Source organism: Centruroides vittatus, unplaced genomic scaffold (assembly GCF_030686945.1).
Source record: "Centruroides vittatus isolate TY-2023 unplaced genomic scaffold, ASM3068694v2 scaffold_1444, whole genome shotgun sequence".
Lineage (NCBI taxonomy): Eukaryota > Metazoa > Arthropoda > Arachnida > Scorpiones > Buthidae > Centruroides > Centruroides vittatus.
In genome coordinates, this window is record NW_027122679.1 from 1,828,995 (window position 1) to 1,855,810 (window position 26,816).

At 32.3% G+C, this 26,816-nt stretch overlaps 1 protein-coding gene and 1 long non-coding RNA gene across 3 annotated transcripts; one reads left to right on the top strand and one right to left on the bottom strand.

Moving 5' to 3' along the window:
• Nucleotides 1-175: 175 nt before the first annotated feature.
• Mlc-c (Myosin light chain cytoplasmic) lies at nucleotides 176-25,417 on the top strand. Of its 2 annotated transcripts, XM_067284794.1 has the most exons (6): nucleotides 176-251; nucleotides 335-362; nucleotides 9,611-9,751; nucleotides 14,629-14,793; nucleotides 20,589-20,666; nucleotides 25,047-25,417. In XM_067284794.1, exons 1-6 carry the CDS (start codon nucleotides 249-251, stop codon nucleotides 25,073-25,075), a joined length of 444 nt encoding a protein of 147 aa, XP_067140895.1. In that variant the 5' UTR covers nucleotides 176-248; the 3' UTR covers nucleotides 25,076-25,417. The 2 variants fall into 2 exon arrangements, with proteins under 2 accessions (XP_067140895.1, XP_067140894.1); XM_067284793.1 differs by lacking the exon at nucleotides 176-251 and having other exon boundaries at nucleotides 326-362.
• Nucleotides 25,418-26,501: 1,084 nt separating this feature from the next.
• On the bottom strand, nucleotides 26,502-26,816 carry LOC136987116 (uncharacterized). The gene is made up of 2 exons (XR_010882580.1): nucleotides 26,755-26,816; nucleotides 26,502-26,683 (listed from the first exon to the last, which is right to left on the bottom strand). It is a non-coding gene; the product is annotated as an uncharacterized lncRNA (long non-coding RNA).

Genomic DNA, 26,816 nt, shown 5'->3' on the forward strand with positions numbered 1-26,816 from the left:
TATTTTTGTGATATTAACTGATGTCGATGTTTCGATTTTGTGACAATTAATTATATATTATTATTAAAATGATTAAGTTTGCTTTTAATATATTAAAATTTGCTAAATTTATTTTAGATATTTATAATTAAAAAAAAATAATCAACGAATTAGAATCGTTTGGTCTCATTTTTAGTAACGCCCTCTAAAGAACGTGACGTAATTAGAAAAGTGTTTCGAAAAGTTGGTAGTTGTGTTTTCCGCTGACCATGGTGAGTTCCGTTTATCACTTTAAAGAAAATTTTACCGTTTTAAAATTAATATTTATAATGTAAATATCGTTTTAATGTTTCAGGCCGCATATTCGGACGATCAGATTGCCGGTAAGTCGAAATTAATTCCGCAGGATAAATTTTTTAAAATGTTTGTATCGAATTCGACTATTGGTGAATTTCTTCGAAATGCGAGTTCGATAGCTTATAGAATTACTTTTAAAATTTTCAGAATTACGTGTGAAAAATAATTTGTACGTAGTTGAATTACATTTGTAATATTCAAGCCATTTTTAGTTAAATTTTGAAAGAAAGTAATTGTCTGTCCTCATTGTTGAAATCAAAGCCACTCCCATGCCCTTAATTGGATATGGAGGACTGGATATTGCTTTTAAACTGCCTTATATGGTTTTCTATCAAATTTAAAATTTGTAATTGATTAATACAATTTAAAATATTTGTATGACGTCATTTTTTGAATGATATGCTTATTACTAGTGATAAAAAGTTTTAATATATCGAATGGTATGTACAGAAATGTGGATATTTCATTGTGTGAATGCTTATTTATCATTGATTTAACTGTTGATTACTTCAAACTTTGCATCTTATTTGTAAAGATCTCAACGTTGAATTATTTTACAAAAGAAATTCAAATTTTATATGAATTTGTTTTGATTGTCGAGATTTTCATTAAAGAGCTGGAAGTGCACTTGATCCAAACTGTAAAATGAGTCCAAAAAATTTGTCGTTTGGCATTACAAACACTGTTTTTATTTAATTGAAAAATTTTAAGTGCTTTTGATGGTGCATTGTCATCTTTGGGCAGACAAATGGAAAAAATTAGATCATAGAACATGATCAGATTCTAAATGGGAATTTGAAAAAGAGATCAAATTTGAAGAATGTTGACATATACAACTTTTAAATTACAAATTTTAGAATATTCAGAAATAAATTTTTGTTTGTTTACTTATATATGGATGATGATTTTGTTACTGCATGAGAAAATGGGAGGATTATATAGATTACTCCCTACGGAATTTCGGGACTTTGAGTATATATTTGAACTCTGGACCAAGACGAGTTCAACGATACCCTACTTTTGGACCAGACCTCATAAAGCAAACTCTTGCCCTGCTCCACCTAATGGCACTACAGGGTTTAAGAGACTATGCCTTAATCATAGGTTTGGTCTCATACCAATAGGTAATCTTGGACATCTTTCAGTTGGACCGCCGGGTACTTCTTTCAGGCTCCCATCCATTCCCTTAGGTCCAACGCTCTAACTTGGCATAACTTTTGCATATATGCAGCTCATGCTGCATTTTAATGCTTGCTCTGTCGTTTAGCTCATAATTATCTTAGACTTCATTCAGACAGTATTCGGACAGCAGGGTACCCTTCCCTACAAGAAGGGGCACCCTGTTCAGTGCATCCACTGAGCTTATAGATCAAGTAGATCTATTACACTTACCATCAATTCCTTTAGTTTCATTAAGTTTCCTTTACTTGCTGCTAGTGTTCTAAGTACTTGTTCACCAGAGACAAAAATAAGAACGTTATGATATTAACGATTACTTGTCTTTCACAATGCATTCTATGCCATTTTAGAGTTTTCCACTAGGTGGCACTGCTTGTAGTTCATTATATGTTTCCTTTTTCTTCTTTTGTTCAAGAACAACCATGAATCAATAACTAGTGATGTTAAACACTGAACGGCCTGCAGGCAACTCCCCTCTGTCAATTCAGTCGGGAGCACAAACAGTCGAACGTCATCTAGTGGAAAATTCTAAAATGGCGTAGAAGTGCAGTGCATTGTGAAAGGCAAGAAATTGTTAATATCATAACTTTCTTATTTTTGGTCTCTGGCCAAAAGTAGGGTATCGTTGAACTCGTCTCGGTCCCGAGTTCAAATATATACTCGGTCCCAAAATTCCGTAGGAAGTCCTATAGTACAACCGAAAATGGTTTAAATGTTTGTTAAATTTACAATCTTTGTTTCTTCATTGATATTCTATTATTCAGATGCATTAATAAGATACTCTATTTATTCCAATTGCCCACCAGTGGCCAAACAAATAAAACCACTGAACACTGGTTGGTAAGATTCGAGCTTCAAATGAGGGGTTTTTTGACCCGCCCGAACTGTAGACTCCCTTGTATGAATAGAAAAGTCGAAAGAGCCATACTTTAATGTGCAACCCTCCACCATCAAGGCGAGCGATAGCAAGCCTTGATGACACTCTGCATATAATTGTGTGCTTCGGTGCTCGCTATTGCTCGCACCTTGGCATCTGGTGGAGGTGGCCTCCACACCCACACCCCTGTAAAACTATATAACATCAATGTACTCCACAAACAGTCGAGTGGGCTACTTGAAGCCAGCATATTCGCATGGACTAAATAGTTAAACGCAATAGTTTTAGCAGAGTGATGTGACTTACAATCTCATGCAACCTGATTTTGGGGGACTATCTCGCGAAGGGTCTTGTAGAAGTATGGTTCCTTTGACTTTTTTGCTCCTATAGGTATGCTCTACAGCTCTGATAAGATTCCAAACATCTCATTCAGTGTTTGAATTGAGCTTTCAACTTTTTACAGTGGATTCTCCTTAACAGCTGCTCACAGAAGCATCTTCCTTGTTGTGACATATCAGTAAGGCTGGTATTCCCTGCCCAAAATTTTTTGAACCATTTTTAACATTTGCAAACTTCAAGATTCTGCACAACTTTTTCTCTCTTTGCTTCTCTTGTTTATCAGAGATGAGTGGATAGTTGTCTTTAGACCAGTCTATCATCTTTCGCCTCAATTTCGTTATATCCAATATGGATGACTTGATGCTACTCGTGCTTGTACGATCGCATTACAAAACATTCCCTATCTTGGCAAAAAATATTTTGAGAGAGAAAATGCTTCTGATTTTTTTCCATTACTTACACTGATTCCATTTTTTAAAAATTATCCTGCATCAATTACTGAACTATTGAATATGATGTTAATCTTACTTAGATAGTTAAGGAGAAATTAGATGGTAATATTTCAAAAAATATTTAAGTATGCATGCTTTTCTAACTTAGGTTATTAAAATTTTTATTTGTTAAGAAACAAATTGACATTACAATCTGTAAAAACGTTATAAAACAAAAAAACATAACTTCATTGAAATTATGTCCTTTATTTGAACATGTGCTTTCCTTGCCACGTGATCTATGATTATGTACTCTGCATTTTCGAAAAGTTTACAATTTCATTGGTTAAAATTCTATACTGTGTTGTGCGCACAGATAACCCGAACATGTATAATCAGCCGAATAGGATCATAACGACAAAGATGAGATCGTTACGAATGACCAGAATCATCACTGTGTATGAGAGACAAATTTTGTCTCTTGCTTTGACGTCCTTCGTCGGTGAAAGAAGAGACGAGAGATAAGTGACCAGAATTTGGCCCCTGGTTTCCTGGAGCACTGGACTGATTCCTTAACAGTCTTGACCATCCAGCCATTAACACTGTTTTAAGCAGTAATTGAGAAATTTCATAAATATTCAGACCTTGTTGTCAAAAAATTTTTTTAAACTTCAGTTTTAAATCAAGAGTGATCCTATCTCTATGGGATGATTTAAAGTTACATTAATAAATCAAAAATGTGAGTTTGGATGGGTTCGGCTCATGAGTTTTGCTGATGAGGACGGTAAGTCAGAGCAGCAAACAACAAAGATACTAGATACTATCAGAATCAAGATAAAAAAACAATGCAAAAAATTAATGACAGTGCAAACAATGCAAAAGTTTTTCTTCTTTGAGTTTTTTTCCTGTTTATTCTCATTTGTATAAAATGCAGAGAGATAAAGTTTTACAACTTAAAATTTTTTGGTTAAAAAGTTCTAATATTTTCAGTGTGTAAAATGATGCATTCTAGTATTTGTAAGCTCTACAGATGTTCAAAAATTTGAAAGTTGTATCTGAAGACAAATGGACTCTAAAAATATCTAATACCAAAATGAAAATGACCTCTCTATCAGGATAGTGTTTGCAATGTTATACTTGTATTGGATCTTTTGTGAACTTATCACTTTTCTAGAAATTATAAAGAATAAAAGTGATAAGATAAAAATTTTTTCATTTTTTTTAATTTATTTTTATTAATGAAAATATGGAGGTTTTCAAAACATTTCAATTAGCATTAATTTTATATTCACTAAAGTTTTTGGTTAAACTGTTTAAGTGGGAACTATTCATGTTCAGAACCAATGTACTGAAAATGAAAGTAGCAAAGCTTTGAATTCCTAAATTTAAGATTCAAAAAGGATATTTAGACAAGAATTTATTTTATTTCATAATTAAAATGTAAAATGCTAAGCTGTAAATGAATTTCATGCTTCATTAATATAATGTAATGCAGCTTTATAAAGAAAAAATTTGTTAATTTTTACAAAGAAAACATTATACTGGAATTGCAACAGGATTATTGTGTTTTGTAGAATTTAATATTGGAATTTATGGCAAATTTAAACAAAGCATTATTTTTTTATTAAAAATACTATTTTTCATTAGAGTACCATTATTTAAGATCACAAAAAGACCTATTTATTGGAGAAATCATTAAAAAATCAGTTTTCAGCATTTCAAGATGTCTAAAGTCCATTCTTGGGGCACAAATATAAATAGTCTTCCAAAAAGAACGCTACATTTTAAATTATTGTAATTACAGTTTAACCCGATTATAACGTCATCGGATGTAACAACAACCCTAATATAACATCAAATTTTTATCAGTCCCACGATTTTACTATACTAGATAATGTTAAAAAAAACCCACTTGTAACGACATAAAACCCCATTTTAATGTCATATTTGAAGCACTCACAAATTTACAAAATTAGATTACAAATTTTATTTAACAAAGAAAAACTATGTTGTCAGTCCTAGGGTCAGAGTCCACTTCCTAGAATGACTGTGGGTGGTGCTCTCTCCATCTGACTTGGGTGGGGTGAAATTTGCCACTTTTAAATGATGTGACAATCGGTTATTACATACCCATTTTTAAATTACTTTATGCTAAACTGTTAAATATTCTATTATTTTTAATATAACATATTATATCAAATAGTTTATAAAGAAATAATTGAATTATTTTTAATTAGCATACATTAATTTAACCGTTTGTTGCCTTTTGATTCAACATTATTCTCTAAACCGAAAGTTCCGCCATTATTGAAACTTAAGACAAATAGAAATTTCTTATAAAAGGTAATTTTTGAAATTTTTAATTACATCGATGTAAACTTAGACATAATAACATAAATAAAGTTTATTTAAACATGTAGTTTGCATTTTTATACATACGATAATAAATTATTACCATCATAATAGATACAGTATACTGTGTTACCATTAAGAAATAATTTTACGGTAATACATACATACGATGTTAAATTAGAATGGAGTTTATAATAGATTCTTAAACACACTTAGTACTTTTTATGGGACTGAAATTATGACCCCGCAGATAACGACACTTGGTTATAACGTCGAAAAATTGCCTGTCCTGTGGATGACATTATAAATGGGTTAATCTGTATGCTAATTATTATCCAAGAATGTTACAATGTATACTAAAACTTCTGGAAACTGTTCAAGTTTCATGTTTGTGCATTAAAATTTTTCAAAACGTGCACCTCTTGTCATGTGGCTGATATTCAAATTCTTCCTACTCTTGCTATGGCATATGTACTCCTTTTGTAGCAGCCATGATTCTATAGCTCCTGCATATTACTCACAATAACAAGTGATTCTGACTTTACAACAGAGAAGGCATTTTGTGTTTTTCAGTTCAGTCATCATTTTTGTTTATGGCACTTCCTAAAGGTAGTAGACAAGACATTTGAATGCGGATGGAAGATGACTTGGATGGTTACTCCATCAATTGGTGTGTTGCATACACCTCAGATAATACACAGGTTTTCTGAAAAGAAACCAAACTTTTTCTTTAGGAAGAAAAAAAAAAACTGCAATATGTTTTAAAAATGTTTGTTTATTGAAAATAAGATTCCTCTGCAGCAACACAACGTCAGAATGAGTAATGAGCATTTCAAAGGACTTTTTCAGCTCTTGTTTTGGCACCTGGTTCAGTACTGCAGTCACAGCAGCCTCAGTCTCGGGAATGTCCTTGTAACGAGTCTCATTGGAATTTTAAGTTAGGGAACAGAAAATAGTCACAGGGAGCCAGATTGGAAGGATAGGGTGGATGGTCTAGAGTTACAATACCTTTTTGAGCCAAAAATTGATAAATGGCAGTGCTCTTTGAGAGGGTGTGTTGTGCAGCAATGTCCAGCTTCCTTGAGCACAATACTCTGGCTATATGCATAAAATTTGGTTCCAAAGACTTCCAAAATACCCAAATAATCATTTCTGGTAACATTGTGGTCATTTGGGACAAATTCCTTGTGCATGATACCCTTGGAGTCATAAAATAGGTGAGCATAGTCTTGACCTGCAATTTATGGAAACAGTTTTTTGGTACAGGCGTGTCTGATGACTTCCACACAGAACTTTGACGTTTCGTCAATGGGTTGTGTTGGTAGCACCATGTCTCATCATTCATGACAGTATTTTTGAGAAAATTTGGATTGCAGCGAGCCATTTTGATGATTTCCTGAGCATGATGAATGTGCGCCTGCTTTTGTTCCTCGGTGAATGCATGTGGAACAAAGTGGGAACAGACCTTACATTTGTTTAAATGATTATGTAAAATTATGTGGATGGTGTCCTTTTGACACTCCCAACTCCTTTCCCAACATTCTACAGATCACATTTGGATCCTTTCCTAATATTTGACATGCTTTATCAATGTCACTGTAGTCGACATCTTTGGGTGACTACTTTTCGGATTGTTTTCAAATGACTCTCTGCCATTTTTGAATTGACTAAACCAGTTGTAAACTTGGGTTTGGCATAGGCAATAATCCCCATATACTTGTTTCAGTAACTTAAATGTTTTGGTAAAAGTTTTCTTTAGTTTTATGTAGAAGTTAATGTTGGCACATTGCTCCCTTGCAATTTTCTGACAAGGGTTGCAAAATAACCCTTACATTTCATGCCACACAAAGTATTGTTATGAACAATTCAAATGCTATTGATGCACGATTGATATATATGTTCAAAATTTTGAATTTGACCATTGATACTAGTCGTGCCATCTAGTTGTATTTCTAGAGCAAATGCTCAGTTTGTTTTTAGACAACCTGTGTAATTAACATAATTACAGTAATTTAAAATGGTGGCATTCATTTTGGAAGATCATTTTGTATTATCTGTCAAAGGAAATTTGACATTAGGATTAATTATTAGTGGATGAGCCCGGCATTGCTCAGGCAAAGTAACCATAGCCAAGATTAAGATTATTACATTATAGCTGATTTTACCTGTTTTTACCGAGTGCAAGAATTAGGTTACCCCTCTTCCGAACGTATTAGAGAACTTTTAGATAGGTCTAAAAGTATATTTCATTTCCCGCAAAAATCCTCATCTAAAATAGTACAGTAGAAACCGAGTTCTTTAGGGTAATCCTTAAGCCTCTCCCTCTCCCCCGCAGGGGGATTTCCAAAAATCTCTTCTTAGTGTACATTCTCGTGATGTACCCTAACTGCGTACCAAACTTTAACTTTCAACTCCTAACCGTTTGGACTTTGCACTTATTAATATTATGATCAACCCATCTGAATTATAAGATTATATCCTGGGCCATCCAAGCCCGGATATATCGCATCTGGTCGAATGTGCTACGTTCTTACGAGAAGGCATAAGCCAGTCATAGCGGTTACACTGGTTAATTTCCACATGCGTAGACTCTGGAATCCAATTGGTTACGGCATAAATAATACTCCATGTAAACGAATCTCTCGCTTACGTAAAGAATGAATTTCCGTATCTTTCCAGCCATTAGCTTGTACGTAGAGTCAACGTTTGAAAATTCGATGTTTGTTTCTAAATAAAAACGTTTCCCGTGGGTTTTCGTAAGCGATAATAAAGTTTATTTTTGTAACAATACATAAAATTGAAACATTCTTTTCAGATTCTCGAAGAAGAAACAAACAAAATTGAAATATAGTACACAAAACTAATCACCTATAAAGAAAAAATCTTACGACGGCTGAAATATTAACCCAGATGTAGATACAGGCTTCCCACTGATTTAACGCATGGCATTTATACTGGATTATATTCAGTCACTGTATCACTTTGACTACTCACACTTCACTGTTTGTTTTTTATTCACTCACTACACTACTTTGGAATTTTCACTTCTTTTTTGGTTCTTCCCTTTATCACTGATAAGAAACTGACGTTCAAACCCATGACGGATCTTGCTTTATATACCCCCACCAATGGGTAGTCCCACCCATACAAAAAAGGCTTTGAATGGTCCACAATATTCCACAACATTCGAGAGTGTTCTGGGATGTTCATGAACGTTCCAGAACATCCCGGAACATTCTGGAATGTTGTGGAATGCTCTCAAATGTTCTGGACTGTTCTAGAAATTTCTAGAGGGCGAAACTTCCAGCCCTTATATCTTCAACAGCACGCCCTTCAGGTAAAAACGGGAACCTTCTTCATGGATGGAGGATAGAGGGCTACCACACCATATAACTCCCTTGATCGTACCGGGACTTGTTTTTAAGTCTTAGTGGCACGCACATTGCACCCTTATATTTATAATATATATTGATTACATATAAATTATTTAATATCTTTTTTTAGTTCAAATATTTTTGAACTACAAAAAAACAAATTAAAACTTTCTAATGCATTTGATTCTAAATTATTTTAGAAGAACTTAAGAGTAGCTTCAAGATTTTTAAATTTTATGAAATAAAACAGGTAGACAAATGTAACTGTAAATGTAAAAAAAATGCAACCAATACAAAATGCAATAAACAAATGTAAAAAAACTGTTTCCATGAATGTCATGTCAGAATTTCATATTCAGTTTTTGTTGTTCAATATAGATGTAATCATTACTATATAAAGTATATGTTAATGCTTTAATGCTCTGTATTTAATTCTAAAAACTAAATTTAAAAATTTTTAAATTTTATAACAGGAATACAAAAAACATTAATGAATTGCAGAATTCAGTTTGTTTAAATCCAGATGTCTAAATTAATGAATTCATTTTATTTGCATAATATGACAAGTGATAACATTTGCCTGTCTAGTTTGGTTATTCATAAATTGACAATTTTTAAAATTTTTTAACTTAAATTTATTTTTGTTTAAAATAGCAAATTATTATTTTATTATTATTGTAAATCTATAATTACTAGCTAACAAAACTAACAAATTTTTTCAGAGTTTCAAGAAGCATTTTCACTTTTTGATAACCGTGGAGACGGAAAGATCAGCATTTCCCAATTGGGTGATGTTCTTCGGGCTCTTGGACAAAATCCGACTGAAGCAGAAGTAAAGAAGTGCTGCCATCAACTTAAAGCTGGTAAATTTAATTTTTATAGTATTCATTTAAAAATTATGATGATGATATTAAGATTGAATACAAACTATAAGTACATAATAAACACAAACTCAATAGTAAAAAATATTGCAAGTTGCTGTGCCATTGACAATGGTTGAACTGAAAGCTGTGTAATATTCAGATATAGTTTTTTGCATATCCTATTTAGAATTGATTACTCATGACTCGTGAATGTGATTCTATATGTCACAGATTAAATATTCTTTCTCACTACTATTTTAGAAAGCTTTTTTGAATAAACTACTAAAAATTAAATCACAAATTCTGATGGAAAATGGAACAATAAATAAAGTTCAGACCTGCAGGTCAGTTAAGAAAATCTTTAGGTAACATACTATAATATTGAATAGCAATAGAATAGCAAAACTTAACAGAAGTTTTTGACAGATGTAGTCTCTTACCAATGTTTTTTCAGAATTTTCTAATTGTATTTTGAAGCTAACATCCTAACTAGCGTACTTTGATATGACAACTTATGTCCAATAATTTATTTGTAGTTTAAATAAATTATTGGGTATCAAAAAATTTCGCAACACTCAAAGAAGCTTGTTATGAAGTCGTCAGATGTGAACTAAGTTAAAATCTTTTCTGTACTCTCCCATTATCACATCAATATCAATACTTTGTTGTTGTAATAAGAGATATTATAAAACTTTAAAAGGCTTTTTAGGCAGTTTTAGCCAAGAAAAAGTGGCAAACACTATTAAAATCATACTTTTGGGGAGCGAAAGAGGTGGTATGAAGTTTTATTCATGTTGACCTTTACAGTACATAACAATAAGCTGTTTCATATATTCAACTGTTATGTTGACACTTGTATATGCTTTGTTTATAAATGCGGAAAACAAGCATTCAACATCACATAAACTGACTGGAGAAAATTTAAAAGTAGGTGAAGTTTAGCAGTCACAGAAAATGCAAAGTTATATGTTATTTCTTTGAGTAGGCAACAGATGTGTCTTAACTATATCATATCCAGGGTTTTTCTTCCAGATAGTGATCAGTTTTTTTTTCCTTCTCTCCATATTTGAAATTACACTCAAATTGGAAATTTTTCTTTTTCTGTTTTCATTAAATTTTAGAATGCCAATTCAGCTATTTCTAGCTTCCTAATGCTGATAACTGAAAGTGAGAAATGATATTTTTTTTTTATGTATGTATGTCAATTGGTTGGTTGCTTTAGGAACTGCAAAAGCTGCGATATCCATTGACATTTCTTCATTCGGCACATCAATAATCTGAAAGTGTAACGCAAAACTTGATTATTTGTTTACCCTTTCCAGATTTTAGAAGAATAGCTAAAAGCTTACTCTTTTATCAAAGCTCTTACTGAAGTAAACACTGCCATTTTCAGTTGTTCCCCCACCTTATGAGGATAGATTGTGGAATCCTGGAAGTCTTTCTTTACATAATTGTATATGCAGAGGACCCTTAAGGAATGTCTTCTTGAAGTTCTAACTTGTTCCTCAATGAGATGCACTGTATGTACAAGACAAGTGAGATGTATCATATTAGGATGAAAAAGTCTTTAAAGCCATTAGCATATATAAAACTTGATGTTTAAGAGCAGCAGAACTCCATTGTTCCATATTTGGCCACAGGATTACTGAAAATATAAAACAAATACAGTTAGCAAGACACTTAATATAAAGCATTGTGGGATTTACTTGGCCCATCAGTAAAAAATCCTTGCTAGTGTGGAATGATTTTTCTTTTTTATGACGTTGCAAGTCAAAAGATAAAGTTTATCACGTTTGTCCAAATTGAGCTTTGCAATGACAATTGACTCTACAATGACAACAACAGCTACCCAAATAAAACTATTTCCTAATCTGTCTTATTTTTTTAGTGTCTAGTTTTTATTTAATTTTTTTATTTTCAAATTTAACATGCTTGCTATATTTTGGTATCTCATAGTTGTCAGACTGAAAGGCACATACTGGTAAATAGCAAGCTTCCAGATATTTCTAATTGTAAATTTGTCTTATATTGTTCAATCATAATATTTTTTTTTAAAAACAATCTATGTACCAGGAAATTTCAATTTATTTTACAGTATATTTGCAGGAATTAAGCATACATAAAATCCAGTTGGAATGAATTCTGGAAAGATCCTGCAGTAATAGAGTATAGGTATACATCTGCCTTGCCTCATATTCTTGTCTTTGGTTTTTAGAAATTGCTTGTGTGTTTTGTCTTGTCCTGTGGGCCTTAAGAATAAATGCATTCTGGATGGATGGATGGAACAAGCAGAGCACCTGATTTGTAAGTTATGGACAAGTGCACACTAAGATGGATAGGCAGACATCTGTAACTTATATTGCAGATGGATTTTCTCTTCCTGCTCTGTTTTTCTGCCCAAGTGTGTTTACCTTAAGATGGCAAAAGTTGTATGCTGTCACAAATGACTTTTTGTGCATGATATCTTATTTAAAAAAAAATAGTAAAGATTTTCATGAACTTCACAAGGTTTTTACTTGCTTTTTGAATGTGCATTAACATTACAAACTTTATTAAAATATGATTAAATATTGAAAATCTTGCACCGTTTTTCTAATGTAAATAAAAATATATTCACATCTTTTTCAAACAAGCTTTGCAAAAAAATTAGCTTTCTATTAGTGATGTAACAAACAGTATATTCAGCCTCAGGCTGAATGGCTGAATATTTGGCCACACTATTCGGCTTGATTAATGCACGTACGAAAATTGGCGCGCAAACCACATTATGGCAAGGATCGCGCACTCTGCTCTCTATTGGCCTGCTGTCACTATGATTTTTTCTTCCAGTAGGTCTAAATTATTTAAATTAATTAAATTATAATTATTAAAGTTAATATGAGATGGTGCCTAACGTCTACCTCTAGTGCCAAATTGGTTTATAATTTATGTAATAGCCGTAAATAGCCCGATATGATTCGGCAGTTGTTGGTATTTAGATGTAAGTTATAAGTTATTTTATTTACAATTGATCTTCTTAACTCTTTAATTAAGCACTAAAATTTTTGTTTTTACTATGTATTTGTAGACTGAATAGTACCCTAAGGATATACTTTAGTGGGGACATATGGTCTAGTTTCTCCCCAGTTGTGGAACAGTTCAAATATACTATTGTGAGGTTTCTATTTGTGAAGTTTTGTGATATTTTGTTGCTATTGTTTTTGTCAATATTTTTAAAATTAACATGATTTCAAATGTTATCTTTTATATATAATGAGAAATGCTCATTCTTTGCTTTATATATAAAATAAATTATATATTAGTTACTCATCTTCTAGAAATAAATAATTCTTTCATTAAATACAACAAGTTTCAATAAAACGTTTCATAAATCATTTTAAAATACCGTAAAAAATATTAAAATATACGCAAATACGAATATAACATAATTAACTAAACAATAACATTAATGCCCGATACAGTCTAACTTACATGCCATCAATACCATAAGATATCTGGATAGATAAAGGCTATAATAATATTTAATTACGAAATAATTTAATACTAGAGTTAGATGCTATTTTTATTAAGTTTAATAATTATAATTTAATGTTCAGCATTAATAAAAGTTACCAAAATGATTAATTTACTGTGTTTTTGTTATTTCTTACTCCTGTTTTTAGGTATTCGGTATTTGGCCGAATAACGATTAAATATTTGGTATTCGGCCGAATACAGAGTAGTAACTGAACATTTGTTACATCACTACTTTCTATCAATTGAAAAACATTTGCTGTGCAGCTCTATGTATTTTTTCCCCACCTAACTAATCGGCATGAAATTTAATACTTCTAAAATGGTTGTTTTGAAATTCATGTTTTCTAGATTGGGGATTTTTTTAACTGACAAACAGAAAATTTGGGGAATTTTTTTGGGGTGACTGTTTTCACTTTGATCTTTTTTTCAGTCGACTAAAGCAAAAATTTTGACATGACAACGTGTGAAATACTGTTTAAACATTGTGATCAAGTGTGTTGTTCAGAATTATTCATTAGAAAATTATTCCTATTGCTAACTTGTAAGTGACAGCTTAAGGTGTTACTTTTGTTTTCCATATGCCAAACTGATAACACTTCCCAGCACCTAGTAATTAAAACTGGTCATGATAAATAATTTAAAGTGGAAAAAAAAATGAAAACTGGCAAAATGGTTGGTAATTTTTAAAATTTTTCAGAGCAACCTCTGTGAGTTATATTTAAATCTCAGGATACCATTTGTCTTTTACACCAGTATAATTACTTTTAAACAATCTTTAAATTCCTTGCCAATAACTAACAAGACAAATATTTGCTTGTTGCTATATAATAAGTTTAATATGTTTATCTGTAAATTTGATCATATTTAAATAAAATTTATTGAAAAGATGCATTAGACTTTCACTGAATCAAACATCTCAAAAAAAATTAAAATTGGGGGGGGAAGTAATTTATGAAGTCCAAGAATGATTTTTTTTTTATATACTTCAGATTCAATTATTTACATTTTGAATTAAGAATGAATATGTTGTATTGCTGCTGTATATGAAAATGATAAAAGAAATTTTACATATAAACATGGAACATTGAGGCATAATTATTAAGGAGTTGTCAAATCTATTATGTAATAATAATAAAAATAACTATGAAAATTAACAAATTTATTATAAAAAGATTTGTTTATTAAATGATTTGATAAGTAATTTTTATAAAATTTTATTTTGGATAATTTTGAACTGTTTTACAAATTAACTTTTAAATTTTGATTACCAAGTTTGTTGTTTTAATTTACTATTTGTTTTGTGATTACTCAAATATAGATCCAATGATGCAATACTAATTACTTTATTTATAAATTCACAGATGAGCGTATTGGATTTGAAGTGTTCCTTCCCATTCTTCAAACTATTTACAAGAATCGTAGCACAGATACTGCTGAAGATTTTATCGAAGGCCTGCGTCACTTTGACAAAGATGGAAATGGCTACATATGTTCTGCAGAGCTTCGTCACTTGTTGACAACTTTGGGTATGTATATATATAAATTAAGTTTTAATTGATTAATTTTGGATTCTTTTATAATTGTATAAAGAATTGGTTAAGTAAATTAGAAAGATGACTATCCACTTCAATAAATTTATTCTAAAATGAAAGTCTTATGCAGCAAAGTCTTTACAGATCATGATTGTATTTTTCTAATTAACTCTAACTTGGAATTGTTCAGTTTGATCTTTAAGGAAATTGGAAATTAATTACAGATTTGAATTAGCTGAATTTTTTCTATTATAGCTTGAGTTTGCACATTTTTCACTGTTTGTTGTTATAAATAAATTTCTGACAAATTTAAGAACTTCAAATATGCTAGATACTTTTGCATTTGTCAAAGTATTCTATAATAATAATATAATACTAGCAGATAAGCCCGGCGTTGCTCGGGCAAAAAACGTCATATTAGTTTTCAAATGAAGTATTTTAATTTTAATTCCACAGCACTTCTTTATATACGGTGTTAGTTGTTTTGCCTTCTTTGCTAAGAATGGCCAAATCTTTAGCAGAACTAACTCTGGAGCATGCAACATAAAACTGACCATGCGAGAAACAATTCTCTCTCAGATCTATTCCAGCTTTTTTCAAAGTTTGTCCTTCTGCTTTATTAATCATCATAGCAAAACATAATTTTACGGGAAATTGAAGCCTCTTGAATTGGAATGGATAATCAGTTGGAATCAAAGGAATTCGCTGAATAAATACTGATTCACCAACGTTACAACCAGTAATAATAGTTGCTTCAACCACATTCTTATGTAGTGTTTTAACTTGTAGCCTCGTACCGTTACATAGTTTTGGAGGATACAAATTTCTTAGTAACATGATAGGAGCTCCAATTTTCAAAGTTAATTTATGGAACGGAATACCAGAAGGCTTTAGAGTATTTAGAAATTCAACGGGATAATTTAAAGTCTCTTTTTTTTCTACAACTGAATCTATAGAACTATATGCCATTTCATCTGCGTCAAATTTTTGTAATAAAAATTGATTGATTTCTTGAGCTCTATCGTTCTTCAGTGATAAAATTCCTCGCTCCTTCAGCCACGAAATCAGTTTCTTTCGCAGATTTACTAAGTCTGGATAGATGTGTTTAGTTAATGCTTTCAAATCGCCAGCTAACTTGCACAACTCCTTAGGAATGGTAATATAACCTTCTTTTTCTTTTAATTTTCCATCTCCAATTTGAATTAGTAAATCTGCAAACTTTTGCCTTAGCATCTCCATTTAAATGAACTCTCATATTAGTTTTCAAATGAAGTATTTTAATTTTCAGCCACAAAGAGGACGACTTTAAACAGGCATTCACCTCATCAGCCTGTGTACCCCTTGGTACAACAGGTAGTGTTTGCCTAAAATCTCCACATAACAAAATCGTTGCACAGCCCATCACATCGTTATTATGTCGTAAATCCTGGAGTGTTCTATTTAAAGCTTCAACTTTATGATCCATGGAACTCCTTTATGATCCATGGTGACTTCATCCCAGACAATGATCTTACATTCCCGCAATATTTGAGCTATTGCACTTTGTGTTGATATGTTGCATACCGGGGTCTCCGAAAAATTTAAATTAAATGGTAATTTAAAAGCGGAATGGATCGTTTTTCCACCTTCAATTAAAGTAGCCGCAATTCCAGAGGACGCAACGCCAATGGCAATTTGTTTATTTGCTCTTATTTTGGCAAGTATCAGATTTATTAAGAAAGTTTTTCCAGTTCCACTTGGAGCATCTAAAAATATTATATTTCCTTTTCTGGAATTAATGCTATCCATGACTTCGTCAAGTATCTTTCTTTGATCATCATTGTGCAGTAGTTCATTTTTGGACACCTTTTCTGATTCCTCAATTACATCAAACGCCAATTCCTTTAAATAGTCGTGATTTTGAATTTTATTGTTTGATCGCTGAGGCTCTGGTAGTCCATATTCATTTGTTTGCAATCCTCCCATTTCAAACAAAGTTTCTTGTAGCAGCAAAAGACACTTGTTGTAAACCTCATTCATATCAGTTTGAATGTTCAACTCCTGAAACTCATGATTCAATTGATGCTTAACATCTTCACCTAAATAATCCTTATATTTATCCTATAATTTTAGGGGATCAGAACAATAGGGGACAATTGGCAAAACATTAGCATTGTAGCAAATAGCTGTTGAATTTTCTTTGGAGAATCTCAAAGACTTGCCTCTTCCAGTGTGTGTTACCAGTGCTTGTCATCTTCTAGTAATCCTAATGTTCTACATGCGTTTTGAAATGTAGGATGAACTGTGCCATTAACAGTTTTTAGATCTAAAAATGATGTAGGTCCTCTTACTTCATGCAGCAACATGTGAAGATAATAGCATTCTGCATTGTTCAGGCGTACTGTATAAACTCTACCTATGACTATGATCTTTCTTAATGTCAGTGTGATTAGATATATTCATTCCCTTTTTTCTTACAAATTTACCATTTTTCAATACATATGCTGGAATTTTGTTATATAAAAACGTTTTGGCAAAATCATCAACCTTACACAACTCAAAAAATGCTAAAAGCGTTGTTTTTAGAGGGCTACTAATTTTGTTTTGAAGATTTTTTTCAGTAAAATAGACCCTTTGACCATTTTCTAGATGTACAGCAAGGTGCATGATGAGGAAAATGTTCGTGAATAGGAAATCCTAAGATTCTCCAAGCAGCATGAGAGCTACTGATATAGCGCCCAACTTCATATTTCGTAATCTCGTCATACTTATTTTCAACTGCAAACGCAGCCTGGTCTGAACCCTTGTTAATGTACTTAGTAATGTACTTGATCGATATCACCGAATTACATATTTCCGTATTAATATGTGCGTTAAAAGTGCAACTTAACACTGGACTGTATGGAACTACACATCTGTTATCAAGTACATTATTTTTTAAAGTTACTGTAAATCCACCATCTTCTGCTGATCGTCTTCTATATTTTGGGAAACCATCAAAACCGTATTGTGTTTCTTTGGAAAATGGTTTGGGAAAGCCTTTACTGCAAAATCCATCCTTCATACGTGGAGAATTTCTGTTGAATGAGCCACATGGGCCATGAATCATATGTGCTTTCACAATTTCGTATAACTCAGGGTCTTTCTCAGGATCTGGAATTTCGGCACTCGCAATCATGTCAATATCATTAGGATTAACAGATTCCTCTAAGAAAAATAAATTATGACTATGAGGCAAACCTCTTTTTTGCTGCTCAATAGTTGACATATAGCTTTTACATTTTCCAAAAATAGCACATTTAGTCATTAGTTGCATAAATTTCTTTTGCTTCAAATGGAAGACTCACGCAATTAAGTCGTTACGATCTTGAGCTTCTTGGCCAAAGAGCAAATTACCTTTAATTTTGCTCCACTTTGGATTACATGTAAATGTAATAAAAAGATCTGGTTTTCCATAATGGCGTACATATGCTAAACCATCCTGAGTTCGCTCATGCATATACCTATCACCTTCATGAAATGTTGCTGGTAAAATAGTCATTTTACCCAATTCAGAAACCTCAGCATCAGCTTTACTAACAGCATCTTTGAGATGCGTGTAAGTTTCTACTCGCAACCTGGTTTGGTTTCTTCTTATATAACCAAGATGTTCTGTTTCAATTTTTGCATCCATGTCAACCAAAAACTGATTGAACAATTTTTTATAATATAGTATGCGATTCTGTGACTTTTCTCTAATCATAATTCGATACGCATAAAAATCGGAAGCTGATACTGTCTTTGTAACAGGAAGTTTACTAATCGGATCAAGTTGAGGAATATTAACACATACCCATCTTCTCCATAGCAAAAAAGCAATGGGTACTGTAATGCATCATAAGAGCGATGTGTTTCAGGAATGCGCATCAACTTATTATCCCTGCTTTGAATGATAATGTCGCGCTTTTCAAAAGATTGTCCAACAATCACTGAGGCAACTTCATCTCCAGTTGGTGAATTGAATCGTCCTTTATGTTCACCAGCAGGTCGTTTATCAGGATTAATTACAATTTGAAAATTTTCTCTGGTTGAATATCGTTCAATAGCTGCTTTAAACTCTTTGACATATGAATTATGCTCATGAAGAGCCTTTTGTATTTGAGAAACTAATCTTTTATCCATTCCTGTGGAATTATTGCACCTAATATTCACCTCTTCTTCATCGTTGCTTACAAAATATATTTGAAGAAATACAGGTCGTCGTTCTTCTGATGGCAAAAGACTGCCAATCCTATGATATATTTGTCCTTGGATCTTAAAAGTTGGCATATAATTCCCTTTGCTCACTTCCTTACTGCTCGAACGAAGTCATTTGGGAACATCCATTATACTTGCATTTTTTAAAAAATTTTTTGATTCCTTTTGCAGTTCTTTGCCACTTGATTCATTTATTTTGTAAGAAAGATTACTTAAAGGCTCAGGTGCTTCTTTGAATCTGGGCAACATAACCTTTCCATTAGTGCAACACATACGAGGTGTCTTATCGTTAAACTTTTTGGCACTGCAAAATTTGCATATTTTATTCATCTCTCCTATAAACACATTCTCATCATCAGCATAATCAGTTTCAGCTCGGTATTGAAAAGCAGAACATTCCTTGTTTTCCCACTGTAAGGTCTTTACTGTGTGTTTATTGCTTGCATGTTTTTTTGCAGCATCTTTATGAGCCTGAGGATTCCTATCAAAATGCCTCTTGACAGCTACCTTATTAGCATCGGGATTCCTATCAAAATGTCTCTTTACAGCTTCTTTATGCTTGCACAGCCTGGAAGCATACAGTAAACATACAGTTACAGTAACATACAGTACAAATAAACATACAGTAAAGACTGTAAGGTCTTTACTGTGTGTTTATTGCTTGCATGTTTTTTTGCAGCATCTTTATGAGCCTGAGGATTCCTATCAAAATGCCTCTTGACAGCTACCTTATTAGCATTGGGATTCCTATCAAAATGCTTCTTTACAGCTTCTTTATTAGCACTAGGATTCCTATCAAAATGCTTCTTTACAGCTCTTTTGTTTGCCTCAGGATTCTTTTCTTTAAATTTTTGCAATGCTTCTCTTATTTTCTTTTTTTTTTCCAGCACCCATGAATTCTGCACGTCGCTTGTTGCTACATTCCATTCATAATTTTCTAGTAAACGAACTAAGTATTTTTAAAGAAAGATCGAGAAAAATCGAACTAATGTTTAAATTTGAAAATCGAATGTTCTAATATTGTTCGATTTTCACAACGTGTTCTAATTATATTGTTCGGTTTTCATCGAATGTTCTAAAGAAGAAAGGTCGGGAAAAATGTTATAGTCAACCTTACCCTTACCTTACCTTACGTTATAGTCAACTTTATTGTTAATGGAAGTGTTAAGCCTTAATACTGTATCTCTCCCCTGTGGGGAGGAATTTCGAAAAATCCCTTCTTGATGTGCATCTTCGTGACGTACCCTAACTGTGTACCAAATTTCAACTTTCAACTCCTAACCGTTTGGGCTCTGCACTGATCATCATCATCATTATCAACTTGTCTCAATTATATATATAGATGAGATTTAGTTATAATTTTGTCAAGATGCTGCATTGAAACATTAACATATGTTAGAATAGACAATATTGAAAACATAACATTGTTGCATAAAAATTTTAAACAAATAATTTTGTGACTTCTTTCAAAGTGGAATTTTGGTGTATTTCCATACTTAAGTGTTGTGGGGATATTTAGTTCTGTTTTGAAGAATTTTTAATGTTTTGCTAAATAATGCATTTTTATTTTAAAGGTGAAAAACTCACAGACGATGAAGTTGAACAATTGCTGACTGGACAAGAAGATTCCCAGGGAAATGTTCATTATGAAGGTGTGTAAGTTATAGAAACTCAATAGAAATTAATAATTAACAATTTAAATAACCTGCCAATCTTTTAGCCTATTGTAACATCTAATCGATTAATATTTCTTAATTTACTTATGCAATTTCTTAAAATTTCATTTTTGTGTCTTGCAAAAACAATTTGATCTTAAACAGTTGTGATTGTTTTTTAATACAAACACCATGCTGGTTTGATTGCTGATATAGTATAGGTGCCAGCCTTACCCCTATGAGGGACCCAGAAAACCCTAGGATCAGTCTTGAATGTTTGGCCACATCCCTCACTAACTGGCTGCCCCATTTTGGGCCTTGTTGATCTCAAGAAAGGTCTTTTTAGAGCCCATAGGATGGAGAGAGCCAAAAATGAAAACATCATTGCTTGAATGGATAAGAATAGATTTGAATTTATTGAGTATATTTGCAATATTTAATTTGAATTATTATATCTGAAAAATATTTGCATGGGATTGTTCAAGCATCTCTTCCAAGTTATGTAAAAGTATAGGAGATCAACATATTTGCCATTCTCATCACTATGAAAAATTAATATAAATGATTACATAATAGAGTTAAAACATTAATTAGTATGAAAAATTGAAAGTTATTTTTGTGATATAATAGAGAGGTTACGGACGAAGTTCAAACTTTAAACTTGTATGGCAAGCAGAAGTACATGTTTGATGTTTGAATTCCAAGTAAAACACGTTGCACCACACGTTCACGTCGCACACTGATTCATGGGATATTGTTGAAAAATTGCAGAAACATTTAAGAACAACAAAGGTTACCAGTGAAGGTAAATAAACAAATTAAGCTATTTTAAAATATTTAAAGGATGTTTAATAACACTAAATAATTATTTTTGACTTTAATTAGCACCATGTCTCCTACCATATGATATAATAGTAGGACAATTTCAATGTGTTTTGCCTGTTCTCGCGACATACTTTTGTTGAGGGAGGTAGTGCTTATATAAATCCATATGCAGATGACAATCCGAATGCAGCTTGGGAAATTATTTTTAGAAATTTACAAATGAATTATACTTTATACTGTTGATGGTAGAAGATGCCATGAAAGAACAAGCCTACTTCTACAGTGTTATGATAAGCTATTATGAACACAAATGTATAAAAATTCTATAGGCACTTCACATCACTTGCAAAAACATTGAATAATTAAATAATTTCTGGATTAAAATCATCTGTTTTTTTACAATGTTATTCACAAATGCTTAAATAATCAAAATTATGACATATTTTGTTAAAATAATAATCCAAAACACAGAAAAATGCAGACGTTTAAACTGAACTTCTACTCACTATGCTCGACGTTTCAAACACCATTGTCAAACTTCTAGGACTACAAGATGGCAGCACATGACATTTGATGTTCACATTTTAAAGATGAAAATTTTGGCCACAACCTCTCTAATTATCGATAGTTTTTCTAAGATTTACTTAGTTTCATTTGAATGTGTTACTTAACATTTAAAAAAAAAAAAAGTATCTCAGTTTAGAGTTGCGTGCAATGAAAAAAAATTTCTTTATCTATTTAGATGCCAGTAGTATGTACTATTTGTAAGTAAATTATTATAGTCAAAATTTTCTACAAATATGTTATGAAATTGGTGGCTAGATAGCTATGGCATGCAGGTCACTTTGAGGGATCTAGGCTGGGTTCTTGGGATGGCATGTTCCATCTCCCACTTTACCAGACAATTTATTCATGTGAGACTTCTTTATGGATTATATAGCAAATTAATTTCTCCTATCTATGTACGGAGTTGGTTAGCATAAATGAGAGAATACATGCACAAGTTAATCAAATATGAATGGGAGTCTAGCAGAATCTTTTTCAGCTCCTTCCAAACAACCAAAATGAGATAATGTATAAATTTCACACTACAAATAGCTAAGCAGCAATAACCAAACATGCAATTAGATATAATTAATAAATTGTTATAAATGATTTAACAATAGCTCGCTTATATTATATAGTGTCTTAATTTTCTAAAGATGAGAGTATTATTTTGTAAAATTGTGTACATATACAATGGAACCTTGCATAATGAGTGTTTGTTTTGCATAACAAGCAAATCAAATTTAAAAAAAATTACTTTCTTAACAAGCAAAGTTTTGCATAACAAGTGACGAGGAGAGGGAATCCCAGATTGTGCACATGCTCCATCATGCTATTATCTGTGTTTTTTTTTTTTTTCTGGAATGTAAATCTAATTTGCATTCCAGGTTGGTTCATTTTATGCTAGAAGAAAAGATGATGATTTACGCTTCTTAGCAATGTATATTGTATAATTTTCTTTGGATAAACATTATACATAATACCATATTTACTCACATATAAGATGATCTCGCATATAGGATGAGGTGTGACTTTAAAGATCAAAATAAAGAAAATTCAATTTATTAATACAATTTTAATTTTATTTCATTTAATCACAAATAAATTATCATCAAATGTCCGTATTAAGTCAAACAACCATGTTTTCTCGATGCTATCACCTTTCGTCTATTCAGACTCGCCCTCCGAAGCTTCGTTACAATTCTTCTCTATTTCACTCTTACTCCACAAAGCATCGTCCTCAGATCCTTCAAGTGAATTTAAAATGCAGTATTTCTTGAATGACTGCTATCAGCTTTTGAATAATGCTTTTCCATGCACCTGATACCCATGTAGCAAAACCAAAAGATTATAATGCATGTGACAAGAAAAAGTTTATTTTTAATTATTCATAATGTACAAATATTCATTAAAAATACCAATTTAACAAATATGATATAACTACATTTATAATCATTGCTAAGTGACCAGTTATTTTTGGATCATCTCTTTAAAAGCTACATTCACCTTGACCTTGATAGCATTCTGCTATAATGGCAGCATGAACTATACACGGTTCACAAAAATTACAGCAAAAATGTACATAATCCTTTGCTTGCACATATAGGACGACCTAGGATTTTGAAGCAGTGAAAAATGAATAAAAACCTTGTCTTATACGCAGGTAAATATGGTATTTGAGTATTTTTTCAGCATGGAACGCATTATAGTATTTTACATTAATTTCTATGGGAAAAATTGTTTCACTTAATGAGTGTTTCACATTAAGAGTAAGGTTCTGGAACGAATTATGCTCATTAAGCAAGGTTCCACTCTAATTCCATAACTGCTTAGATTTGAAAAATTACATTTTTTATCCACAGATAATTTACACTTTGATAATACAACCTAATATCTTTTTACACATGATTTAAACTGCTGAATTTTATGTTATGATATTCAAGTACAGGTACATTTCCAGTATTTTTTGCATCTTGGCTGTATATAAATTTATGAAACAAAAAATTTAACATTTTATGTAAAAGATAGATAGTATTTATCTGTAATTTTGAAAAATGTATTGAAACACTTGTCATAATACAATCCAAGTACTACCCAAATAAACCTGTTTTAATATTACCTGCAAACCATTTCAAATATATACTGAAGGCTCTACACCAGGGGTGGCAAACCTTTTTGAGTCTGTGTGCCATACAGTGAGCATAATTGTTAAAAAATATTTTTCTGTGCCAAAGTTTTGGACTTTGAATTACGATATTTAAAGAAATGAAACGAACATGCTTTAATTGGAATAAATGTAAACAAGCTGATTGAAAAGAAGATGATTAAAAAAAAATGGGTGGTAAACCATAATTGTATGACACCTTACGTGCCATTTGATTGTCCCAACATGTCATAGGTTCCATCACCCCTAAAACGGCTTACAGATCAAGATTAACTGATAAACATCTATCTGCCATAATGAAGATTGTTCTCAGTCTTTGAATCCAAATATTGGAAAACTAGGAGGAGGAAGATAGCACTGGCAAGTTACCAGTAAAAACAATTAATTTTAATTTTATAAATACGTACATTAAATAAGATAAATGTTTAAATAAAAGCAATACTATAGCAATTACATATTGTTGAATTCACCAAACTACATAATGTGTTTTAATTGCCCTATCTATTCCTGCATTCTCACTTCAAATTATAATTTTAAGAAAATTTGTAAATGTGATGTGGCTCGTGTGACTCTTACCAGTCGCGTTAATGGCCCATTGTTTAAATGAGTTTGACACACCTGCTCTATACCATGTGTGTTTCATTTTAGCTTGTATGGTTGTTGTATAAAACTGTTTCTATAGTCAATGCTTAATCTTATTAATTACACTAATAATTTGAGCCAATTTTGAACACGAGTGGTAAATATAAAGTCTCCACGCAAATTACATATTCGTTTGGGTCCGAATAGACCCTACTGCCCACATATATACATAATTTATCTATCATTTTTTCTGATTTCAGATTTCGTGCGAATGGTGATGAGTGGATAAGAGATCTTCATCAAAATTTCCAGTATTACATATGTACAAGATTTATATAAAAAACATTATTATATTATTTTTGTATAAATGTTAGCGCTTTGTTTTCGAAACCCCATTTACGCCCTGGTAATATTTTAACACACCAAAATTAAGTTAAACTCGACCTTTCCGTACATTCTCGAATGACTTCGAGGTTGCGCTTTAGTCGATCGTCTTATCTAAATTCTGGAAGATGAATTTTCACTTTTCAATGTACTTATTTCGAAAATTGTGAGTATTCGTAATAAATTATTCCATTTTTGTACCATTTGAAATTTTTTAAAATAAAATCCGATACTTAAAAAGTAATAATCCAGTAAATTTTGAATGTCAAAATGTCCATTTCATAGAATAATTTGTGTTTTATTGTATTTAAAAAAAAATCCATATATTGATTGTAGATTTACAGTGTGGCGAAAACGACATCGATTTTAAATTAGAAATTTTTGGAAATTACCAAAAATTTCTTTTTGTTTAGACCAGTGATTTTTGGTGCTCCTCGAGGGCGAGAGATGACTCGATGAGCCTTGGAAGGCCAAGGCGACAAATTTATTTTGAATTTGTCGCCCTGGTCTTCAATTCAAACAGCATATAAGAAATACATACATTAAATACTCCGAAAAGTTTGGGGACCACTGGTTTAGAGATAAAATAAGTGTGAATGCATCACTTCGTGAATGTGTACGGACGCTCACGTTCCTAACTTCGAGGGGGTAAACCGGCACTTGCCCCGAAATAAGATTTGTGAAAGTTTTTACTCTAGTGATTTGAGGTAAGCAACCCCCCCTGGAAATTTTTTGCGAACACTTGTGGTTAGGGATATATTAAATGTTGCAACACGTACGGTCGACCACTGGAGTTTTAAATATTTAAGGCGTTCTACGCAAATAATGTTTTTTTCCTGTTCGGTTGATTGGTTCTTGCAGCAGCATCAAGTCCTAAAATATTCTGAGATTTCTTCTCTTAGGTCTATTTGTTCGACGTGCAAAGTGTTATAAAAATATGAGGTGGTTGCAACGGCTGGAGAATTGTCTCGCCAATTCCGAATTTGTCCATTAATGGCGAAAATACCGCCATTAGAAATAACGCAGCTTTCGAATATGCGTAAAAAACGAAAAGTCGGGCCGGATTTCTCGCGTAAACGCGAGTCCTTAAAAATGAGTGGACGAATCACTAATTGGTCACGGGTTCGCGCCCGCCGAAGGACTGGACGCGTTTTTTCGGGTATTTGTGTTTAATGCGCAAATGGCCCAGTTTACCATAAGCTTTCCCGAGAGGCATTCCTTCGTGGTATATGGCCCAAGCCTTGCGTCCCATCAAACCAAACCCTAAAAACCTTACCGATTCAAATCGTGACAGCGTGAGTAAATTTAAACCATCACACCAAAGGCAATCGTAATGTCTGGCAACAATTTATTATCGCAGGAAAGAAGGTTCACAGTGACGCTCCTCGCATCAGCGACGTCATAATACCTTTAGGTCTAGCCGATGCATTTCCTTTGGGCTTAATAGTAGTAGAGGGGGATTCCGTCCCTTCTTTGACCCGGCAGTTTTGAGTCGGAGTTCCCAATTCGTCTCCTGCCAAATAGAAGGGGGAAAACAATCGTTCGAAAATTCTCCGATAATAAAATTAACGAAAAAATTCTCACCTGCCGAAAAGGCCAACAACGTAGTTAAAGCGAAAAGGAAGCAGAAGGTGGAGGGCCTCATA